At 42.4% G+C, this 25,002-nt stretch overlaps 2 protein-coding genes across 8 annotated transcripts in view; both read left to right on the forward strand.

The window, feature by feature from the left end:
- The window catches only part of FAM133B (family with sequence similarity 133 member B), an 89,046-nt gene extending 84,279 nt beyond the window's left edge, over nucleotides 1–4,767 (forward strand). For all 4 annotated transcript variants that reach the window (XM_033931134.1, XM_033931137.1, XM_033931135.1 and 1 more), the window contains one exon: nucleotides 1,348–4,767. In XM_033931134.1, coding sequence (XP_033787025.1) covers nucleotides 1,348–1,434 — 87 coding nt within the window. In that variant the 3' untranslated portion in view covers nucleotides 1,435–4,767. The remainder of the gene's footprint in view (nucleotides 1–1,347) is intronic.
- A 9,223-nt stretch (nucleotides 4,768–13,990) lies between these two features.
- LOC117355482 lies at nucleotides 13,991–24,684 on the forward strand. 4 transcript variants are annotated; one of them, XR_004538382.1, is made up of 6 exons: nucleotides 13,991–14,111; nucleotides 20,608–21,191; nucleotides 21,283–21,374; nucleotides 21,516–21,584; nucleotides 21,681–23,382; nucleotides 24,328–24,684. XR_004538382.1 is itself a non-coding variant. In XM_033934112.1 (5 exons), exon 5 carries the CDS (start codon nucleotides 21,912–21,914, stop codon nucleotides 23,025–23,027), a length of 1,116 nt encoding a protein of 371 aa, XP_033790003.1. In that variant the 5' UTR covers nucleotides 13,991–14,111; nucleotides 20,608–21,191; nucleotides 21,283–21,374; nucleotides 21,516–21,584; nucleotides 21,681–21,911; the 3' UTR covers nucleotides 23,028–24,684. The 4 variants fall into 4 exon arrangements, 1 of the variants encoding a protein (XP_033790003.1); XM_033934112.1 differs by having other exon boundaries at nucleotides 21,681–24,684; XR_004538383.1 differs by lacking the exon at nucleotides 13,991–14,111 and having other exon boundaries at nucleotides 20,570–21,191.
- Nucleotides 24,685–25,002: the final 318 nt, after the last annotated feature.

The raw sequence follows: 25,002 nt of genomic DNA on the forward strand, positions 1-25,002 counted from the left end.
TGCAGTATAGGCTTTACAGTTAACACAGAATGCTGCCGCAAGGTTGATTGCTAACGTGTCTAAGTCAGAACATGTTAATACCTATCATTCAGGACTTGCGTTGGTTGCCAGTACAAGTGTGAATAGACTTCCCAGTCCTTTACCTTCGGTATTGAATTGCAACACTCCACTTATGTTGACTATTTTATTTAAACTATACCATTCTTCACACTCCTTGCGGTCTGGGGCAAAGTTAAAAGTAAAATCATTTAAATCTGAAACTTTTGACTAATCGGCACTTGATGTTCTCAATTCAGGGTGCTTGCTTATGCAGTGCCCTGCAAGTAGAAGTTAGAACCCTACCTGGGATTTTGCAGTTTAGAAAACATTTGAAAACAATCCTCTTTGAATGTATTAGTGGATTTTATGATTTAAAGTTGTCTCTTTTGTGTCAGTTATTATGTTATGTGGCTTTATTGTGTGTGTTTTATTGTATTGTACTGGTGGATGTAGCATGTTTTTGGTTTTTTTTAAATAAATAATGATGTACAAATTCCTTAGTCTCCAACGAGGTATTACAGAAAAAAAAACACACATTTATTGTGTCTCCTTGGATGGCATTCCTTTGGGCTCACAGCCTGCCAATGCTCAAAGTATCAAAAGATCTTATAGATTTCTTCCCTCTTTCATAGAGTATAGTAATATTTATATTTGCAAAATGTTTGAGATTCTGGACAGTTTATCTGTTTTTTCAAAGCCTTCATTCTATCCCTAGACAAATGGTTGTACTTCATAGTGCAAACAAACTTCTCATCATTTATTTTGTTCATTTTCAACAATACTTCTCTTTCTTTCCTTGTGATCTTTCTGTATCCCTCCTCAACAACTTATTTTTTTGGGGGGAACCTCTTTATAAACCTTTGCTTCTCAAACCAATCTGATTGTGAGTAAATCCTTCTCAAGCTAAAGGATTGTGTAAAATGCTAACCTTTCCCGTACTGCTTCATGAGGACTGGCTCTGAGTCAGGGGTTAGAAATAAGCTCAGTATAATTCAGTGTTGAAGAATAGCTTCATTCGTATTGCAGTTCTAATTCCTGTTCCTGCATAAGGCAGTTTTAAATGGCACTAAGCACCCCCAGCCTGCCAGTGATGTTCAGGTGTCTGTCTAAGGTCTAAGGTTCAGATTCCTTGCAAGTATGGGAGAGGTGTGTTCTATATTTTTATTTTTTGATAGTGGGAGGGCGCAGGGGTGATTTTCATTTATTTGCAGATATAATTTTAGAATATATAGATTTTGTTATACTGCATTTTCTTTGAATGTTTGCTTTTGCTCTGAGATTAATCTTCCTATTGTAATTGTTTTGAAGGACAAGTCAAAAAAGAAGAAAAAGCACAAGAAACACAGCAAAAAGAAGAAAAAGAAGGCCGCTGACTCATGCAGCGACTCGGAGTAATATTAGTAAGAATGCGAGGCACAACTTTCAGAGCTGGTGCAGTGAGGAAAGAAAACTCAGACAGTGACAACCAATCAACTGCATGCATCATCCTATTGTGTTCAGCAGCCAGCATAAACCAAGGCAGTTTCCAGCTGCTTCATACCATGTGCAGTTCATGTTATCTCTGAATTATCGGACCTTACAGTGCAACTAATGACCCAATTCTGGAATGAAAGGCTTTTATTGTATATGTCAGAGCCAGGCTGGATTTTGATTTGGCAGGTAAATTTAGAACCCGCAGGGATAGACTGACGCATTCTGAGGAAGATCAGCTTTCGTAGGCTAGATCCAGTCCTGGCTTTGCTTTAATAGCCTTGGTTGTCTTTGAGAAATTGGGCCAACTAATTTCAAGTTTCAGCTCATAGCAGTCTTGAAATCTGAGTAAACAGCCTGTAATCTTGTAAAAAAAATTACTGAAGCCGTGCTGTAATTACCTGCTGAAGTTTTCCCTCAGTGTGGGGATTCTTCCACAACCCAGCCACTCAGGCCATAGACTTGTTCTATAAGGAACAAGTTGGAGGAGCATGCTAGATTTGACAGTTATTGTCTGGGGTTAAGGAAAGATATAGATTTACCAATAACTAAGATGTGGTTATAAGATGCTCCTAGCTTGGAAAGAGTAAGTTAAAATCATTGTTAATGCAATATGCCCTGACAGAACAACCACAAAGTCAGGAACCAGCATCAGGGTTGATAAATGAAGAAAGCCAGTATATGTTTATGGCCATTGTGCACAGGCACATGTGCAGGAAATAGGTAGAGTAGGCAGAAGTCACTCTTTCCTGCTTTTCTTGCAGTTTCTAGGCTTATTTATTGCTGTATAGTTTTCTTTTGGAAGATACACAGTATTTATCTAAGTTGGATTAACAAGCTGTGAAGAGACAGAAGAATCCTAGCCCTGAGGCAGAAAATTTTTGGAATTGATGCAAGAAGTTGCTTTAAATAGCCACAGATTCTGTAAACATATTTTGTAGTGGCCCAGTTCATTGGAAACTGGTTAAGATCGATTGAATGTTGTGTAGTTGTGCTCTGCATCAAAGAGGAAAATTAATGTGGAACAGATTGAAAACGAAGCAGTGATACAATTAGCTCATTTGAGTACCACTGACAGTCCTTCACTATTTTTTGTTGTATTGTGGCACAGTAAGCTGCTAACATTTTCAAATGTTTATTGAAAAGCTGTGAAAGGCACTTAAACTCAAATTCTATAAAAGACCGCCACTAATTAGGCACCCTAACAGCGCCATTTTTAATTTGTTTAATTGCCTTTAATCGACACGATAATTGATGGCATCGTTTAAAAGCAATTAAAATCTCATTTGAAAAAAAAAAAAGATAGTGCCTCCATAGGCAAAATAGATGTGATTAATGCTGGAAGTACCCTTAGGCATCAGTAGGCGTCTCCAAAGACACAATTCTTTTCACCTTGTCTTGAAAACCCTGACCTACATTTCCGGCATCTGTGCCGTAGCCGCAATTCTATAAATGGTGCAGTTGCATGATTGACATGCAATTGGCACTGCTTTTGTGCTTGGCTGCTGATCGCAGCGCCATTTAAAAAATCCAGGCCTTAGAGAATGCAGGGCATCACTACTTAGAGATTAACTACTAGGTACTAGGATTCATCTTTCCAAAATGTTTCTTTCCAATTGCTACAGTCCGGCTGCTGTCCCCTTAAATAAAGCAAGGGTTGAAAAAGTGGCCCAAATATATACAGGAGCTGGGGAAAGTACTGAAATCTATTTTCTAAGTAAAGGGGACATGAGAGATGACTTTGAACATCATCTTATAACTTCCTTTATGTTGTATTCTTGAGGTGAATTCTTACCATTCCAAAATAAAATTCCTTTAAAAAATCTCCATTTCCTTTCCTTCCTAAAACGGTTATAAAATATTTCATTTTAGAATCTCTCATAATTTTGGTACAGTACATAGAAAATACGGTGTTGTTGAATACTGGCACAGCCCAACTTCCTGGTGGCATGAAATTTGATTTATCATCTTAATATATTGCCCATTACTCTAGTGTTTAAGAGCAGTTTATATTAAAAATAATTATTAGCTTAACAAGCTTTATAATCTCAAACATCAAAAAATTACATTACTTACTTTACAGTCACAGTAACAACACGGCCAAGATTGCGGCTATTCTACCACAAAGTACAACTTCCTGCACCTTCTTTCTGAATGAATGCACCCTTGTTAAAAAAAAAAAAAGCTACTCCTTTACCTTTTGATTTGTCCTTTTTTACTCTGGTGCTGCCCTCTACCCAAACCACCTTACTCTTGCCTTTGGTCAGCTTTTACCCCCAGGGCACCAAGGACAGAAGTTTATAAACCTTCCTCATGCTCACCTGTACCCAGCCTGTACTTCTGTAGTCGCATCCCATCCAAAAGGAGCAATGGTTTCACTCTACAGCATCCTTTAAATCCAGCCAAAGACATTTTTAAATGTTACTATTTTCCATATTGTGATACCTAATCCATGTACATTTTCTCATGGTTTCTTGCATCAGTGAATTTAATTGGGGAAAAATAACATGCAAATGGTTTACAGCATCTTTCTGCTCTAACTGGACTCCACTTTAAGCCTTACTGCAGATATATTGTCTTCTTCTGTCTCTATAGTAGAAAAGCTGATTAAAACAGGTCCTTTTTTCTATGAAAGAAAAGGCAAAGATGCTATCAGGAAAGTCTAATTGTATACATGTTTCTACTGTATGTGTTACAAAGCCTAGGACAAGACTCATCTGGTCTTTCAGCAGTTTATAAACAAGTCAGTAACCCACAACAGGAAATGCCACTGGAATTTTAAAGCATTTTCAGAAAATGAAGTCGTGTACCTCTTTCAAGATGCTCCCCGAAGCTCCTGCATAGCATTTTCTTCTAAAGGCACAAGAATGTCCAGATGGAAGAGAGCCATATTAAGCGCACATGCTGGTACTATTTTGCAATGTCCTATGGAAATACTTAGCACTGTCTTGAAACGTTCTGCATGATTTATATTTCTAATAATTTTAAACTGTCTACTGTAGCAACCAATAGATCTTTTATGTCGCTTTTAAAATATGTCCAGCCTAAACTATTGCTGGTATGTAATTCATTACCCTCAATGTGTCTAAAATGTATATTTGCTGAAAATAGCTTGCATGTAAAAAGGTGGGTTTTGATATTTTACAGCTTCATATTGAAGCTGATTTACGGTAAAGACAAATTCAGTGTCAGACTTGCTTTGTGGATGTCTTGTTACATAAAACTACTACTATAAATAAAGGTATTGGTGAAAGTTTAGAATAGAGTTTGAGAGTTTGCTTTCATAAGAGTGGCTGCAAGTACCTTACCTGTCCCTTGCTCTCTGTTCCATTCACAGTGGAATTAAAGAAATGCTCTTCCTAAGCACACCTCTGGCCTTTAAATGTTTTAATCTTTTTTTTTTTTTAATTTATAATCAATTTTAAACATACAGTATCAAGAATTAATCTTGTATAGAAAAGAAAGTATTAGCTAAGAACAAATAATACAATTTATATCTAGAAAGAAAATACATAAGCTAATCCATCTCAAGTCCACATAATAATTGAGATCCTTGATTGCTAGAACGAAGAAAAACAAAAACTTGCAAAAATCTTAGGAAAACTATCACAGCACTAACAAAGCAGCGCGGCAACAGCCCCAAAGCCCTTTAAATCTCTATGGGCTTCGGGGCCGTTACCGCGCAGCAGCTGCTAACATGGCTTTGTAAAACAGGCCCTAAGTTCCAACATCTGAGCCAGAATTTAATTTCTAAGAGTTCAAAAACTTCAAACCCCTTCGAATGCTTTAGGGACAGAAATGCAGTTAAGTGTGAAAGTTCAAAAAATACATATTTCAGGGATTTATATTTAACTACACTTTTACAAGGGTATCTTAAATAAAAGGTACCCCCTAGAAGCATAACTCCAGGTTTTAACGTCAATAATTTTCTTCGCTTTTGAATCTTATGCAAAATATCTAAGAAAATCTGAGTTCTTAAACCCAAAAACTCTTTGGGGCTCATAATAAAAATGGAAAAACGTCTAAAAACCAGCTTAAATCAGTACTTAGACGATCAGTGAGACAGGTCATCCAAATGCCAATAATCGAACCGGGTTTTAGACGTATTTAAAAACGATCTAGGCCTTCACAGTGCTGCTGAACGACCAGAGCTAAAAGGGGCATCAAGGGCGGGACGTGGGCTGTCCTAGACTTAGTCGTACTGCATGTATAACCAAAAGTTTTACAACAGTGCCTAGATGGAACCTGGATGTTGTGACTTAAGCCATCTAAAACCAGGTTTAAGTCACAAGAAGGTATCCAAAGTGACCAGATAAGCACTGCAGACACAAAGTACAGACCCACACACACTGCCCCAGTCATCACTCACCCCCACCCCCATAAAAATTGTAATAACTACTTTACATATCTGCCTCCATAACATCAGCACTTGGCAGCCTAGCATAGGAAAGCCTAGTAGCGTTGCACAGAGGTGGCTTAAGTGGTCTTGGGGGTGGGTTAGTGAACCATGGAGAGGAGGACCCAGGCTCATAAGCCACTCTAATCACTGCATTCATGGTGAAAAATGTGCACCCCCCCAAAAAAAAAAAAAAACCTAACCATTTTGTACTGCCATATAAGTGGCTCCTGCAGCCATAAGGGTTATTTGGGTGGTAGGTGGGTCTAGTACAGTGGTCTCAAACTCATGGCCCGGGGGCCACATGTGGCCCGACAGGTACTATTTTGAGGCCCTTGGTATGTTTATCATAATCACAAAAGTAAAATAAAAGTTTCTTGATCATATGTCTCTTTAGCTATAAAATACAATATTATTATTAAGACTTAGCCAAAAGGAAAGATTTATAAACTATAAAGATTTTTACCTCATGCAAAATTGTGATTTCTTTAATAAGATATCAACTATTTTTTCCTGAGGCCCTCCAAGGACCTACAAATCCAAAATGTGGCCCTGCAAAGGGTTTGAGTTTGAGATCACTGGTCTAGTAGATTCTGGGGGTGTTTTGGGGGGGCTTACCATGACCTATAAGGGAGCTGTAGTGAGATGTTTATGAGGGACCCTTTTTGTGAAGTTTACAGCAGTGCCCTGTAAGGTACCCCACTACTCTGGGTGTCCAGTCCATCACTTTTCTGGCCCCTCCCGCTCCCAAAAGGTCTTTTTCAAAGCAGTTGTGACTTGGACAAATTTTTGGACAAAAATGGGGGTATAAAGATGGACGACTTAGCGGTCTGGGCGATCAGACAGCTGGACGTTCAGTTGGATGATTTAAAAAAAAAAAAAGTTGGATGTATTTTTCGAAAATGGACCTTTTCCCGACTTAGGCCTAAAATGGACTTAGTCGTTTCTTTTGATTATGCCCCCTCTGTGTCTATTTTGGAAGAAAATCTTCATTGTCTAAAATTTATCAGGTAGAAGGCAACCGAAGCTACTAAAGTAGATGGTTTAACAACTTCTTTATCGGATATCTCTAATATGGTTGAAATGTCTAATAAATCTACTTTTGGACTTTGATCATTAGTTTGCTGATCTTGAAATTTTTTGTGTGGTAAATAATAGACTTAAGGGGAAACTGATGTCTCTGGAATTGATAAAATATCTAGGAAATACCTTTTTAACAGTGCCCTCTGTGTTACTGTAGGTACTTGAGGGAAATTTTTTAAAAAAATTATTTTGTGCATTATTTTCCAATATTTCTCTTTCTTCTTAGATCTATAGTATCTTTAATCTCCTTTTTTTATTATTATTATTTATTTATGAATTTCAACTTTGACAATCTGTACAGATCAAAAGAAAGAAAATACAATGTAAAGTGCAAATATAATAGCCAATTATTTAAAAGGTATCAAATTATTACAGAGTATAGTTAGTCCACAATACCTCTTGGGGAGGGAGCTTTAGTTAAACTGAATTAAATCTAGGCAATTTAATCAAAGGAACTGAAAATGGTGACCTGATTGCACTTGAACTATCTTAAACTTGAAAACAAGACAACTCATATATAAGGTACTAACTGCTCTCTATCAGAAATAAACTTAGACAGCTGCTGTGGTTCGAAGAATACATATCTTTATATGTCAAAACGCACTTACAGGAAAATCTAAGTGCAAAAGTTGCTCCTAATTGAACTGCCTGGGGTCTCAAAATGAGAAATTGTTTCCTTCTCTTCTGAGTGGAACGAGAGACATCTGAATACATCCTTATGATATTATTCAAAAAGGGAACATCTTTATATTTAAAAAACATTTTAAGCATCCATTCCCTGTCAGAGTCAATAGCAAACTGAACAATTAATGTTGCTGAAATAGCCACCTCAGTATCCGACCTTTCCAGAAAATTAGTCAAGTCCAGACTCTCAGCAGAAAGATTCTGCTGGTCAGACTTTTGCGATTTAATTGACTTTGGAAGGTAATATATTTTAGATATAGGTGGATATGATGATTCTGGAACTTTCAGAATTTCAGACATATATCTTTTAAACATTGCCAGGGCAGATATAGGTTGAACTTTAGGAAAATTAAGTACCCGGAGATTACATCTCCTAATAGAGTTTTCCATCATTTCTTGTTTAAAGTGTAAACTAGCACTGTCCTTAGTTAGAGCTTGAACTTCCAGTCTCAAAGTCACTTGATTTATTCTCCAAACTCGTTACCTTGGTTTTAAGTTCCAGGTTCTCTGAAAGAACAGTCGTACACCGAGTAGTCAGTTAAATTTGATTACCAAGAGAAGTTTGCATATCTGCAATAGCATTCCAAATAGATTCCATTGTAAAGACCCTGGGCTTCTGTAAGGGAGCAATCCTTGAGCCAGAGATCCCTGTAGCTCCCAGCACTTCTGAAACTTCTTCAGCTGTATGGGAATCTAAAGGAGTTGACTGTATTCCTCTAGTCGCCTGCTGGTTAGATGTTATCTGCTCCTCCTGCTCTTTCTCAGAGCCAGTCCTCCCGCACCGAGAAACCAGCAAGAGGGTACTCTGGGCCGTGGCGTCCAAAAACGACTCCCCCGACGCACCAGGACAGTCAGGCGGACTTCGTTCTTCAGAGGACAGAGTGACATCCTCAAAGGAGGGATCACGCGCCTCAGTTTGCGCGTTCCCTCCAGACGGGGAAACCTCCGATTATGGCGTTCTTGTGCCATGATCTACAAAGGCATCCATTGTGCCCGTTGACGAAACAGATTCGTCCGGGAAAACCCGAACTTTAGATTTTCTCTTCACCATCCGGCAAACAAGAAATTAAGTGGAAAAAGTTCCTTTCAACAACGCGGTGGCGTCTCTGCTGAATCCTCAGGCCAACATCTTAGGTAAGCTCCTCCCTGCCCTCTCGTATCTACCACCTAGTATCTTTAATCTCAGCAGTTTGGATTGAACACAATTCAATTAAATCCTTATCCAATTTATCCAGTCAAGGATTTAATAATATCATTTCAACATTTAATTATTTTACTTCATCTTCTTGTTTTCTTATTCTTCCCTCAAGACTGAATTTGTGGGGACAAAGATTTCTCCAGATTAACCACCAAGTCCCACAAAGCTTCTTTAGTAACTTGAGAAGGTTTTTACAAAGGAAATTTTTGAATTTGTATAGTTAATTTCTCACTACACTGTCTTCCTGAGCATCTCCACTAGGAGCTTGCTCCAATTGAGGTGATGATAAGTTTACAATTCTTCAGTTGATATCTCGTCTTCTATAGGGCAGTCCAATTTTGCGGCTGTCACTATAGGTAGCTCAGGGTCAAGAGGAGATTTAGAACTTGGCTCCTCCTGATCCTGCTTCAGAGAACTAGTAATTTGAGGCTAAGAAGGAGGAACTCTGACATCAGGACTTAAGGTGGTTTCAAGCCCAAGGTTATCTTATCGCTTCTCTGCTCATGAGCGGTGTCTCCAGTGGGCCCCTCTCTAATGCCATAACATTCTGGAGTCTTGTTAAAAAATTATCTGACCCACAAATGGTTGGTATTGGCTGTCAGGAAATTTCAGCAGCACTTTTACCCTTCTTTTTGGCATAACTAAGCCACATCTTTCTCCAGCCCTGTAAAAACAGGGAAGTTGAAGAAACACAATAAAAGAAAAAAAAAAAATAGATTTAACAAGAACACTCAGATGCTTGAAACATAAGTACTCAAGGATCTCTAAGGTTTCAAGCTCTTATTGCTCCAAGAGAAGAAAATGTTGTTTTAATCTTGAAATAAAATTTTAAAACTTCATCACCTACCTTTGGGTACACCATTGCATTGACCACCCCAGTTTATGTGCATGGTAGTAGCAATAGAGAAAAGTAAACTTCACTGTCAGCCACAATGTGAGTATTTGTTGCTTAACTAATCTAATTCTTAGTCTTATATACCGAATCATCTCCTATAAATAGTTGCTCGATTCGGTTTACATAATTAGATCACAAAGAAGGATCCATTAGCATTCATTGGAGCTATAGCCTAAATAGCAATGAAACATGGTGGTTTATAAGGTTTTATTAAAGATCTGAAGAGATAAATACAATCTAATTTGAGGAGGTAGTCCATTCCATATCATCATTAGTAAGTATGGAAAGGAGTGTGAAATTTTACAAATGGACTTGATTCCTCTTAATAATGGAAAAGAGAGCTTATACATATGAGTTGTTCTCATGTTCGAAGATCTCATGTTTCAAAACTGAAGATTCATTTTGAGGGAGTGAATGCAATCCCCAATCTTTCTCTGAATGTACCTCTAATTCCAGAAGGTGAATCTTCCAAGGTGGCGTTATGCTCTGTCAGCGCAAACCCCCATGTGCAATAGCTGGCATGACCCCAGAGGGTGTAGCTATACCACGATGTCATATAGGCTTCAGACAATATGAACAAAATCAGGGGTAAAGCCCTGAAGAGGATGCAGGGACTCTTCTTGTCTCCTCATGGGTCCAGAGGTGTTGGTGCATTGTGCCGAAGACGCTGAGTCACTATTCGGGGGCTCTTGGAGGGAATTTTGATCCTTCAGAATGAGCCATCTGTGACTGCATCACCCTAGAGACATTCTTGCCTCCCTCACATGCCCCATGGAATAGGAATTCTTCTCATCTGGCCATCCAGCGCAAATCTAGCATGAATCAGGGATAAAACAGACCGAGGAGTCCTTCTCAATTGATTTTAATCTAAATTGAGGTGTTTCTGAGGCAGATAAGAGGCTTTTAAAATTATATCGGGAAATCCAAGATGGCCACCATGGTAGCATTTTGGCACAAAAAAATGGCCCAGGAGAGCTGAATAAAAATTCAGGGAAGGAGTTTTTGGAGGTTGGAGACCTATATAAAACCCCAGAAAACACCAAGACTGTAATTTTAAGACCTCCCCTCGATTAGGGTTAACAGATTTTACGATCGTAAAATCTGGACCCATGACCCCACCACAGGTCCACCCAGTTCCACCTTGCCCCACCCAAGTAATGCCCCATTCTGCCCCAGCCCCGCCTACCAACCTCTTCTCGTACTCAGAGCCACAGCTGGAGGGCATCTGTGCATGAACATATGTGACACGATAATATCACACGCATGTGCATGACCCCACTACATTGCATCCACGCATGTGCAGATGCCCTCCCGACACAGTTCTGAGCTTGAAGTTTTTCAAAACCCAGACAAAGTGCCGGATTTTGAAAAGCCGTCCAGATGCCTGGACAGTCCTCTAAAAAGAAGACATGTTCGGGTAAATCCGGATATCTGGTAACCCTACCCCCGATTTCTCACTTACACTTCAATAGTCTGTATTGTATTCAGAGTTAATATTGGTGCTGTGCCTGCATCAGCTGAAACAGCAAGTGAGATAGCCGATTTCTCACTTACACTTCAATAGTCTGTACTGTATTCAGAGTTAATATTGGTGCTGTGCCTGCATCTGCTGAAACAGCAAGTGAGATATGAAGAAGAATCCTGCCTCAGACAAGAATGTAAACATAATCCACATGTTTGTGTCTCTGGGCTGCTAGTCAGACCCTGAGAGAGAGCCTGAAAACCCAGACCCCGACAGCTCAACATGCATCTTAGGGTGGGGAATTGTAGCTGGCACACAATAAAGTCCTCAGGATCGACAGGGGGCCACACAGCTTGCGTTCAAGCTCTGATAACAACCACAAGCAAGCCTTGCTACCAAGGGAACGATCCCTGAGCCACCAAAAGTATTAAAGCAAGCTGGCCAGGAGTTGCCCTGTAAAAGGGCTGGCCTCCCAGCTACAGACTTTTTATCCAGTGAGGCTGTATCTTCTCCCAGAGAGAGCTGCCCCAATAACCCTGGGGAACTCTGAAGCACTGAGAAGCCTCAAAACCTGGATTAAAAAGTCCTGAAAATAATAAATCCAGAATCAGAGCATATCAGAAAGACACTACCCACTCGTGTGTAGAAGTTAACAACTGAGGAGCTACAGCAGAACCCTATGAGCCAGGAGGCGGAGCCGAGAGAAAAAATGTAGATAATTCTAAACAACTCGTGTCTAGAAGTGAATAACCCATTGGATCAAGACGCATATGCATGCCTTTTGCACTACAACTACTTATCATTTCTACCAGACGCATGCTGCGCTGTACATTAAAACGCAAGAGATAGTCCTTGCTGTTTCGAAAATGGCAAGATAAAAAGCACCAAGAGATAGTCCAGAGATCTGGACTCTGAAGAATACTAGTAAATAAATCAGGTTATGTGTGTTGTGTTGTGTGCTGTGACCTGGCTTTTCCTGAACTGTGATACAGCACCTCCTATGCTACCGGAACCACGGAAGGTAGGGTGGTAGGAGCTGAAGAGCTGATTTGAGCTTCCCCTGCAGTACCTACTCTCAGTCCTGAGTAGGGGGAGGTAGTCACATTGATGAGGGTCGTGACAAGGATGTAGATTGAGGCAATACCTACTTGAATTGGGGGAGGACCACGAAACCGAGACTACCTCTGCTGAGTCAGGGTCACTGTGGATAATTCACCTCCCCTGGCAGGCTGAAACAGGACCTTGAGGGGAGGGAGCAGAATGTCCAGGTGCCATACTGCAGGATACCGGTTTGCTGTCAGATTCCTCCATATCCAAGTGGGAGGGCAGCAGTTCTGAAACTGGAGACATAGCCCACCACGAGCTCTCCGCCACCATCAGCGCAACTTTGTGTAGGAGGGCAGTTACTCCGTCAAGACTTGTAAATAATAATAATTTTTTTAAAAAAATTTCCATTCACATTTAGAACCCACCAGCTTCTTCAGTAGCATCTCCCCAATGAGATAAAAGAGAGAGAGAGAGAGAGCCACTGCCACTCATGAATTAGAACTCTGTGTCTAATAAGCTGCAACCGAAATGAAAATAATAAAGCAATTCAGTGGCAGGAGCTTCTGCAGCGATAGGTTTCTCTCCCCTTGTGGAGTCAAAATAGGGCCTGGAGGGGAGGGAACAAGTGAAGAAGAAGAACACAGCCTGTAGAGTCCCTGCGCAGGAACCACCGTCCCAGTGCGGCTTTCCTATTAGCCGCTGAAAGCACCCACGGTCCCAACACTTACCTTGGTGCTCCTGGGAGATCCGGGAGCTGCCTCATATTATTGATTGCCGCCAATGCTGGGGTGCAGCCAATTGAGGTGAAACGACACTTCCCTCCCCTGCCGGACCGAATTAGAGCCCTGAGGGGAAGAAGCCAAAGGAATCTTCTGCTGCCTCGCCGGTGCTGAAACTTTTTTGTCAGCATTGGCGGATGTATGCTACCCTCCCCCACTGGACCAAAATCAGCTGTTTCTTCGCCGGCATTTTCTCCTTGCCAGTTTGTAGCAACATCGGAGGAGTAGACATCTTAACTGCCAAAGTCCCTGCGGCTGCTATGTGAGAAAGTGGGGCAATAGACCCATGCTTGTTCTGAAGAACAGATTGTTAGGTTTTCGTTCTGTGTTGTTATCGGACCAAAGCAGAGCCCTGAGGGGAGGGTACCAAAAATACCTTTTGCTTTGCTGGTGTGCTCTCCATTCTGGCGCGAAGCTTCTTCATATAAGTTGCACCCGGTGCTGAGATCTTGTTATCAACCCAGATAGGCAGAACGGCACTTCCCTCCCCCACTGGACTGAGTCAGAGCCCTGAGGAGAAGGAGCCAAAGGAATCTTCTGCTGCCTCGCCGGTGCTGAAACTTTTTTGTCAACATTGGCAGATGTACGCTGCCCTTCCCCTCCAGAAAGAGTCAGAGCCCTGAGGGGAGGGAGCCAAAGGAATCTTCAGCTGTCTTGCTGGTGCTGAAACTTTTTTGTCAACATTGGTGGATGTACGCTGCCCTCCCCCGCCAGACTGAAGCAGGGCCCTGGGGAGGGAGCCATAAAAATCAGCTGTTTCTTCACCGGCATTTTCTCCGTACCAATTTGTAGCAACATTGGAGGCATAGACATCTTAACTGCCAAAGCCCCCGCAGTCTTAGCAGCAGCTATGTGAGAAAGCGGGGCTGGCAAGGGCAACAGACAGACAAACTCATGCTTGCTCTGAAGAACGGCTTGTTAGGTTTTCGTTCTGTCTCTTTTTTTTTTTTTTTTTGCGATTGTTATAGCCTAAAATACTTGCAAATTAGTTGTCAAAGTCAAAAAACTGGCGTTTGAAGAAATCAGTTTCCCTGTCACTGAAGAACTGTGTGAAACAGGTTAGAATATCACTTTTTTTTTTTTTTATTACTGCCCTAAGGGCTAGAAAAACTACTCTTTCTTTTCCCAATTAATATTTTTCTCTGAGAAAGGGAAGAGCTGTGATTGTACAGGAATGGGTCAGAAAAAAACTGAGAGGACTCGAGTAGTAGGGCAATCTTTATGGACAGAAATTCCATGTGTGAAGGGAAGGAATATAAAGGTTGGGTTATACTACCTCACAAATTTGCTTGACTTCTTTGAAAGTGTGAATAAACATATGGATAAAGATGAGCCGGTTGATATAGTGTATCTAGATTTTCAGAAAGCTTTTGATAAAGTTCCTCACGAGAGGCTCCTGAGAAAATTAAAGTGTCATGGGATAGGTGATAAAGTTCAGTTGTGGATTAGGAATTGGTTATCGGATAGAAAACAGAGGATAGGATTAAATGGTCATTTTTCTCAATGGAGGAGAGTAAACAGTGGAGTGCCGCAGGGGTCTATACTGGGACTGGTGCTATTTAACTTATTTATAAATGATCTGGAAATTGGAACAAAGAGGGAGGTGACACTAAATTGTTCAAAGTTGTTAAAACGCATGTGGATTGAGAAAAATTGCAGGCGGACCTTAGGAAATTGGAAGACTGGCCATTCTAAAGGCAGATGAAATGTAATGTGGACAAATGCAAAGTGATGCACATTGGGAAGAACAACCTGAATCACAGTTACCGGATGCTAGGGTCCACCTTGGGGATTAGCCCTCCAAGAAAAGGATCTGCGTGTCATCGTAGACAATACGATGAAATCTTCTGCCCAATGTGTGGCGGCTTCCAAAAAAGCAAATAGGTTGCTAGGAATTGTGGCACTAGAAAAGGTTCAAAGAAGAGCAACCAAGATGGTAAAGGAGATGGAACTCCTCTCATATGAGGAAAGACTAAAACAGTTAGGGCTTTTCAGCTTGGAAAAGAGACAACTGAGGGGAGATATGATTGAAGTCTACAAAATCCTGAGTGGAGTAGAACAGGTACAAGTGGATCAATTTTTCGCTCTGTCAAAAATTACAAAGACTAGGGGACACTTGATGAAGTTACAGGGAAATGCTTTTAAAACCAGTATGATGAAATTTTTTTCATTCAGAGAATAGTTAAGCTCTGGAACGCCTTGCCAGAGAGCGGATAGCGTAGCTGGTTTTAAGAAAGGTTTGGACAAGTTCCTGAAGGAAAAGTCTATTGTTGAGGAAGGCATGGGGGAAGCCACTGCTTGCCCTGTGTCGGTAGCATGGAATATTGCTACACCTTGGATTTTGGCCAGGTACTAGTGACCTGGATTGGCTACCGTGAGAATGGGCTACTGGGCTTGATGGACCATTGGTCTGAACTAGTAAGGCTGTTCTTATGCTCAGTAAGCTCAAAAGCTTTCTATAACTAGGGGAGAGTACCGACGTCATTAGGCTCAGTCAGAGACTTCACCATCAAATGGGGCTGCGTATCCCCTACCTGTCTCCGGAGAATCCAGTGTTACTGCCTGTGGTCTCACAAGCGGATTGAGGGAAGAGATAATTGCCGGATTTTCTTTGGGTACTTCCCCGGAGAGCAAACTCCCCGGACTCCATTGACCTCACTACCGCTGGTTCCCACTGGCTCCATGCTTCCAGGAAGCAACGGCTCCAACCCAGGAGTCGACGTTGTTGAAATCACTTCTGGGTCTATTTGGGCTGCAGAACATGCCTCACTTGATGTACTCGGTAAGCCCTCCTGCATCATCTGCCCTGCTGAAATTTCTATGGGTGTTGGGGGCGCATGCGATCCTTGCGGGCTCAGTGAGAGCAAAAGCTCGCCATCCAAGCTGTGAGCTTCCCCAATCACAGCAGTAGATATGCTCAATGTAGAAGGTTGGACTGTAAAAGCTGTTATTAAAGTCTGTTGCGGCCAGAGGTAGGTGGAGGGAAAACCCTCTGTTTCCCCCTTCTTTTAGGCATAAGAAAAAAGTTTTTAAACAGTATTAATTTAGAATAATACACCCTAAGAGCGGAAGCTCTCTACACAGCAGACTGCTCAAGGCGCCATCTTGCTTCTGTTTTCCTTCCTTTAAAGTCCACTCCATCAATCTATTTGCTCCTCTACCTTTCAGAGTAGCAGTCATTTACCGACCCCCTAATAAGTTCTTCTCCTCCTTCCTCACTGACTTTGACTCCTGGCTCTCCTTTTTTCTTGAACCCTCATCTCCCTCCCTCATCCTCAGCGACTTCAACATCCATGCCCATGACCCCTCTTACTCCTATATGTCCAGTTTTCTCACTCTTACATCTTCATTCAATCTTCAGCTGTGCCCCACCACCCATACGCTACAGAAAGGCCACTGTCTTGATCTCATCTCCTTCAGCTGCTCTACCACTGAATTCTGCACCTCGACTCTTCCCCTCTGTGACCATCATCTGCTAACCTTCACAACTCATCACCCTCCCCCCCCTTCAAACCCAGCCAAATTCCCTCAAACCCGGCCAATCATACATTTAGGAACCTTCAGGCTATTGACCCTAACACGCTCTCCGCCACTGTTTCATCCTTCCTTTTAACTATGTCACACAAGCTGTCTTCTCTTATAACTCCATTCTCTTTTCTGCTATTGATACCCTCGCACCTCCCATTTCACGTTCTGTAAGACGGGCCAAACCCCAGCCCTGGCTGACTCCCAACCTCTGTTACTTGCACTCCTGTACCAGAGCTGTTGAACATCTTTTAAATCCCACACACATGCCAACTTCATACACTTCAAATTCATGCTGACGTCCTTCCCTCTCACTTGCCAAACAAAAATACAACTGTTTAACTAACAGTACCATCACTCACCGTCTCTTTACCACACACAACTCTCTACTCAAAGTACCCCCCACCTCCTATCCCCTCCTCACTTTCCTCCCAGATAATAGCAGAGTTCTTCTATGACAAGATTCAAAAGATCCAATTTGAATTCTCAACCAAGTCACCTCCCCCACCACCCCCTTCCCACTGTCCACTCTGTCAACCTCCCTTCAACCAGTGCCACTTTTTCCTTCTTTTCTGAAGTCACCGAAGAGGAAACTGCTCACCTTCTCTCCTCCAAACTCACAACCTGTTTATCTGATCTGATTCCTACCCGCCTACTCAGAGCTATCACTCCCATTGTCATCCCTCCCATCTGTCACATCCTCAACCTATCACTCTCCACTGTAACAGTTCCTCATGTCCTCAAACATACCGTAGTTACACTTCTCCTCAAAAACCCTTCACTAGACCCCCCCCCACATCCCCCTCCAACTATCGCACCATCTCCTTCCTCCCCTTCCTATACAAACTACTTGAACGTGTGTTGTTCATCACCATTGCCTGGAATTGCTTTCTTCTCAAGATATTCTTGACCTGATTCAATCAGGCTTTTGCCCTTTCTAGTCTATGGAAACTGCCCTTGCTAAAAGTCTCTAAACAACATGTTCCTGGCCAAATCCAATGGCACCTACTCTATCCTCATCCTTCTCAGAGAGAGAAAGAGATAATGGTTACTGCAGATGGGCAGACTAGATGGGCCATTTGGCTTTTATCTGCCATCATGTTTCTATGTTTCCTGCCTTTGATACTATGGACAGTTCGAGGGTGAGAGGTGCCCCCCTCCAGCTCCTTCCCCAATCCCCCTTCCCTTCCCCTGTACCTCTAGTTGAAGTTGTTGCTCACGGCAGTCAACAACGTGCTCCTCGCAACCCCATCGGCTGTCTCTCTGATGTCACTTCCTATGTGTGGCATAGGAAGCATGGTACGGCCTCTCACCAGCTCCCGACTGCCTCACCTACCTCCTCCTGGCACTGCCTGAAGATTTTAAAGTACAACACTGAGAAGTGGGTGGGAGATGGATACCACCAATCCAGACCACCAATTTTAGGAGAGGCCATGGCCCCTGTGGCTACCTCAGTTCCGATGCCTATGCCCTGAGATGTCTTGCCTATCAAAATTGGTGACAGGTCAAAAGCGCACGGACAAAATCGCGCAGACAAATCAGCACTAAGACAATGGCACTCACAGACAATTGCGCTAAAGACAATTGTGCGCCACGATATCTCCGCGCAAGACAATTGAGCGCAGCGACAACTCAGCGCAAGACAACTCAGCGCAATGACAATTCAGCGCGCCACTAGAGGCCGCTTGCCGATCGAAGGACACGCACACGTACAGCACGTTAACATGTCATGTTACACGTGATTACGTCAACGCGTGTTCAGTATGATTCCCTTGACTCTTTGCGTTTTCAATATAAGTCACGTGAATGCATTTTCGTTACTATGGTTACGTTACCTCATTATATATATTCTCCTAACAGCATTTAAATAGAAGTCACGTGAATGCATTTTCGTTACTATGGTTACGTTTCCACATTATATATGTCCTCCGAACAGCCCGCCTTCCTTTCGCTGCCTGACCGTGTCCGTTATAGGTAAAGATCTGGTTTTGCTAGTACTTGATCTATAAAGAATATTTGTCTTTCGCGGATTTTTCTCGCCTCTGGTGAGAGCAAACTTACGTCCACATTTCTTCATTTACAGGTATGTTTATTATTCCGGTTTACGCACAAGAAAAGGGAGGGTATGATCATAAAACTCAGGGCTGTGTCTTGCGTGCGCGCAATTGTCTATGAACAGACTATGAACTGTTTATATTGGGTGTGTTGATATTTATATTTCCGGTTCACACGCAAGAAAAGCGAGGGTATGATCATAAAACTCAGCGCCATTGATTATGAAGTTTATATAGGGTATGTTGATATTTACATTTCCGGTTCTCACGCGTGCACCAACTGTGTTTGTAAATGTCGCTGCCTTTGCAAGCGATACCAGATGCGTGCTACACAATCGCAACAAAAGCGAGGGTAGAAGTTTAAAAATCAGCCAAATTCACTATGAATTGTTTATATTGGGTATGTTTATATTTATATGGGTATGTTTATATATCATGGAATGCTCATCGCACATGCGCGCATCAATAGTCATTCTTGCATGGGAAGGGGTAGACAAAATCGCATGAGACAACGGCGCGCCGACAACTGAGCGCAAGGTTGACGGCGCACCGAAGAAAAGCACTATTTTAAAGGGTTCCGACGGAGTGTTGGAGGGGAACCCCCCTACTTTAATTAACAGACATCGCACTGGCGTTGTGGAGGGTTTGGGGGGTTGTAACCCCCCTCATTATACTTGAAACCAAACTTTTTGCCTGTTTTTTAGGGAAAAAGTTCAGTTTTAAGTATAATGTGGGGGGTTACAACCCCCCAAACCCTCACAACGGCAGCGCGATGTCTGTTAAGTAAAGTGGGGGGGTTCCCCCCCCACACCCCCCATCGGAGCCCTTTAAAATAGTGCTTTTCTTCGGCATGCCATCAACCTTGCGCTCAGTTGTCCGTGCTGTTGTCTCGCACGATTTTGTCCCGTAACCGTAAAACGCGGCCCTCACGGACCTCGCGGATCTAAACCCGCACGTCCTTAAAAATCCGAGGTCCGCGCCACTTTTCAGGTCCGTGCCACTTTTAGTCTCTGGCTCTGACAGAGCTGTATGAGAATTTAACTCTGACGGATCCTAATGCTTTTCCCTCCCCATGCTAGGATCCGTCAGAGTTAAATTCTCATACAGCTCTGTCAGAGCCAGAGACTAAAAGTGGCACGGACCTGAAAAGTGGCATGGACATCGGATTTTTAAGGATGTGCGGGTTTTGCACCCGTCTTGCACTTAGTTTTCCCGCATGTTAAAAGAGCGAGAAGGCTGAGTTATGTATTAAGTTATGCTGAGTTAGGTATTAAGATTATGTGTAATGTGATGATTGATATTAATTGGAAGCATAATTGGATGGAGTTATAGAATTGAAAAGTAATAAAGATGTAAAGAAACATTGTGGTAAAACATGAGGTAAAAACTCTTATGCCAGCAACACTAGTATCTGAATATGTTTAATTTGAGTGTTGCATTATCTAATCATACAATATTATTTGGTAAGTCCATGAGAAAAAAAAATTAAAATATCAGCACTGGAGTCACCATTCAACATATAAGTAATAATTTGAAAGATCATAGTAGACTCAAGTATATAGTTTTGGTTGCAATTCATTATGTCACATTATCAAAATGGAAAGAACAGTAACAATAAAAAAGGGAAATTGTAATAATTTTAATAAAATTTGGGAGCCATTAACATCTTACTGTAATGAATACACTATTTCCTATTTAAAGATACACCGTCTTATAGTTGGGAGGGGGGGTCTAAATTATACTATTATCATTCATATTGGGAAAAGTAAGAGTGGGGAAGGGGGGGTGGGAAGGGAGGTACTTATATCTGTTATGTGATAATATAAGATTGACATGTGATGTATTTCATTTTAATGTTTTGATTCTTGTACACATGATGTGTCATTGAAAATGAATAAAGATTTAAAAAAAAAAATAAGAGTGTGCTCATGGTTTATAGTTTTATAAAGGCATTGGGTACCATTTTCTTTTGCAGGTATCATACATAAGAGGATATTCACATTTACAGGTATATGCATAGCTTCATTTTTTGGTTTTGCTAAATCGGAACAATAGGATAGGATAAGTAGTCTGATGGTAGGGCTTATTGGTGTAAACTTTTAGCCTTGGGTGTGTAGTGAGGGTGATTGTATACCATTGTTGTGGGTCCTTTTTTTGGGCCTCTCTGCCTTCCTTCTGTCTGTGCTTAGGTATAATGACGTTCTTAATCCATGATGGTTGGCAAGCCAGATTTCCACTATTAGAGGTATGATTGCAAAGGTAAGTACAGACATAGTGGGTCCTGTTTGTTATATCTATGTGCTAACCTTATAAATTTTAGTCTTGCAGTCATGTGCTGAGGGATATGAATTTGCTGAAACCCTAGTGTTGTCTAGAAGTTCAGTCTTGGAGGCAAGGTAAGTACAGAGGTATAGGGATTTGTATGTCCTATGTATGTAATAACCTTAATATAATCTACTATTGAAGGTGACTACAATCAACAGAGGACAATCAAGAGACCACAATCAACAGAGGACAGACATCTTCAGTGTTTTCCTGCCAGGGATCGCACCCTTGCAGGTATATGGTGTTGTGCCATAGCGCTGAACTTTACATATAGGGATTTGTATGTCATATGTATGTAATAACCTCATATAATCTATTATTGAAGGTGACTGCAATCAACAGACTACAATCAAGAGACCACAGTCAACAGAGGACAGACATCTTCAGTGTTTCCTGCCAGGGATCGCACCCTTGCAGGTATATGGTGTTGTGACAGAGTGCTGAACTCTACATATGTATGGCCTAACCTCACCTATTTGACCTTTGCAGGTTTTTTTGTGTGCTGGAGGTTGGTGGGGGGCGAACATGAAGTTTACATGCATGTTATAACTCTTGCAGGTACTGGTTCAGGGTCGAAGGTCGACTACAGTTCCTGAGGGTTTCATCGATATACTTCCAGTCTTACAGGTATGATGTTCTTTTGAGTAGTGCACTCATGATATAGGGAATTGTATATCAATTGGAAGTCAAAATAGGATAATGTTATTAATTGTATGGTTTCAGGAGTGATTTGACATAGACATGGAAGTAATAACTTCACAGCGTGGGTGAGAGCACTGGGTTCATGAGGGCTATCGTTATCGTCGTGACCGAGTGATGGCAGACGGATCCACGTCCTGGAGGTGTGTGCGCCGTGACTGTGTCTGAAGAAGAAAGAGGCACATCGATGGATCTTCTGTCGAGATAACGGCGCATGTGCATGCACCCAACAACGCCAGAATTGAAGCTGATCGAATGATGGGAGAGATACGTGAAAGAGCTGTGGCTACAGTTGAAAAGCCACGACAGATCATTCATGGCACAACAGCTGGTACAAGTTTAGAAGTAGCTACATTATTGCCTGCATACACCTCCATGCAGAGAACAATTAATAGAAAGAGAAATGCAGGCCATCTAGCAATGGGTAATCCCAGGTGCATAAGAGAGATACAAATTCCTGAGCCGCTCCAAAGAAGCATACGTGGTGAACAATTACTGTTGTGGGATTCTGGTGAAAATGATGAAAGACACATTTTCATTTTCACAACACAATCAAATCTTGAGGTGTTGGAGCAACATGGACATTGGTTCATGGATGGGACATTCAAAGTTGCCCCCCATTTGTTTGTCCAAGTGTTTACCATCCATGCATTTGTAGACAATCGTGCACTTCCCATGGTCTACGTGTTGTTGAACAGTAAAAGGGAGGAGGACTATGAACGTGTGTTAAGGAAACTGCTAGAAACCAGAAACACGTTGGCACCATTGACTATCTTGATAGACTTTGAGAGAGCAAGTCTGCAAGCTGCCCATACAGTATTTCCCAATGCTACAGTTTCTGGCTGCCTGTTCCATCTGGGTCAATCATTGTGGCGCAGAATTCAACATGAGGGACTGACCGCCAACTATAGAGATGAGGAGAGAGTAAGATTGTTCACCAAAATGCTGTTAGCATTAAGTTTTGTTCCTGTGGATGATGTTGCTGAGTGTTTCCAGACCTTGGAGGAGAGTCGACCAGATGAACTGACCCCGGTGTATGACTATTGGGAAGACAATTACATCGGTAGAATGCGGCATAATGGGAGACGTGTCCCACCGTTTCCTATTCCTCTGTGGAATATGCGCTCCCGTGTGGAAGATGGACTGCCTCGGACCAATAATTCAGTTGAAGGTTGGCACCATGCATTTCAATCCTCTGTTGCATGCCACCATCCGACTATATTTAAACTCCTTGAACATATACAGCATGAGCAAGATCACACAGAACAGCTGCTTGCTCGATTCCAGGCTGGTAACCGCGCACCACCCAGCAGTAAGAGCACGTATGTGAGAGTGACGCAAAGACTAACAACGCTGCTGCCAACATATTGACAAAGACCTCTCTTTCAATATCTCCGTGGTATAGCACATAATCTGGACTTTAGAGTTTGTTATTGAAGTTCAGGTTTTCCTCTTGCTATACTACAATTGTGTTCACTCAGTGATCTGAACTTTGCTTTGACATGTCCATATGGTCTTCCCAAGCACTGCAGGAACAGATGAGACACTTTGAAATGTCTATGTCCCCCCTCTCCTTTTGGTGGCCCGAAAGCTAGAGGCCTGCAAACTGTTGCGCTCATGATCTCTCCCCCAGGAGTTTCCCTGAAGCCCTCCTCTGGCCCCTACCTATCCTAGTATCCACTGCTCTGACATGTGCCAAGCGTGAAGGTTTTTTATGCCGACCAAGGTAACCCACTCAAGCATACTGTACTCGCTTTGACATTTTCAAGGAGTTGTGGGTGGTGTTCAAAGGCTTTTTCCTTCACGTAGGGCAGGTCAGATGGTGTCTTGGATAGAGCGGCTTCAGGGATAGCCAGTGTTAAGGAAAATTTGAAAAACTTGAAATTGTACATTTCCTCCCTTGTTTTTGGTGGCCCAGAAAGTACACAAGCAGGAATGTTAGTCAGGTGCTGTCTCTGAAACCATGAGATGTAGAAAAAGACAAGGATCCAGAATGGGTTGACAAGGGTGCAAACCTGATGGTGGCAGTCATGTGTTGGCCTTTGCAGGACCCAGAATGGGTTGACAAGGGTGCAAACGTGATGGTGGCAGTCAGGTGTTGGCCTTTGCAGGACCCAGAATGGGTTGACAAGTGTGCAAACGTGATGGTGGCAGTCAAGTGTTGGCCGTTGCAGGACCCAGAAGCAGAATCCCCCCCAGCAGGAATGTCAGTCCGGGGCTGTCTCTGAAACCATGAGATGTAGAAAAAGACAAGGACCCAGAATGGGTTGACAAGGGTGCAAACCTGATGGTGGCAGTCATGTGTTGGCCTTTGCAGGACCCAGAATGGGTTGACAAGGGTGCAAACGTGATGGTGGCAGTCAGGTGTTGGCCTTTGCAGGACCCAGAATGGGTTGACAAGGGTGCAAACGTGATGGTGGCAGTCAGGTGTTGGCCTTTCTAGAACCCAGAAGCAGAGTTCCCCAAACAAGAATGTCTTCCCAAACACACATGGTGCAGGAACAGATGAGACACTTTAAATTGTCTATGTCCCCCTCTCCTTTTGGTGTGCCAGACAGCCAGAGGCTTGCTAACTCTTGCGTCCAGGAGCTATCCCCCAGGAGTTTCCCTGAAGCCCTCCTCTACTGATCTGACATGTGCCAAGCGTGAAGGTTTTTTTATGCCGAACAAGGTAACCCACTCAAGCATACTGTACTCGCTTTGACATTTTCAAGGTGTTGTGGGTGGTGTTCAAAGGCATTTTCCTTCATGTAGGGCAGGTCAGATAGTGTCTTGGATGGAGTGGCTTCAGGGATAGCCAGTATTAAGCTTCTTCACTCTTTCTACCCTTTAAATGTTGCTCATTTAATTTGAAGGGTGTGTTGTCTTTCTTTTTCAAGGGTCTGCAAGCTAAATCTTTGTTTTCCACACATGGTGCAGGAACAGATATTGGTTACCTGCTCTGCCAATATCTTCCTCACTCACTCCCACTACTGTTGGTTAACTGCTCTGCCAACTGTTGCTCTCACTCCCACTGATGTTGGTTACCTGCTCTGCCAATATCTTTCTCACTCCCACTGGTTGGTTAACTACTCTGCCAACTGTTGCTCTCACTCCCACCGATGTTGGTTACCTGCTCTGCCAATATCTTTCTCACTCCCACTTGTTGGTTAACTGCTCTGCCAACTGTTGCTCTCACTCCCACTGATGTTGGTTACCTGCTCTGCCATTATCTTTCTCACTCCCACTGGTTGGTTAACTGCTCTGCCAACTGGTGCTCTCACTCCCACTGATGTTGGTTACCTGCTCTGCCAATATCTTTCTCACTCCCACTGGTTGGTTAACTGCTGTGCCAACTGTTGCTCTC

Source organism: Geotrypetes seraphini, chromosome 2, assembly GCF_902459505.1.
Source record: "Geotrypetes seraphini chromosome 2, aGeoSer1.1, whole genome shotgun sequence".
Classification (NCBI taxonomy): Eukaryota; Metazoa; Chordata; class Amphibia; order Gymnophiona; family Dermophiidae; genus Geotrypetes; species Geotrypetes seraphini.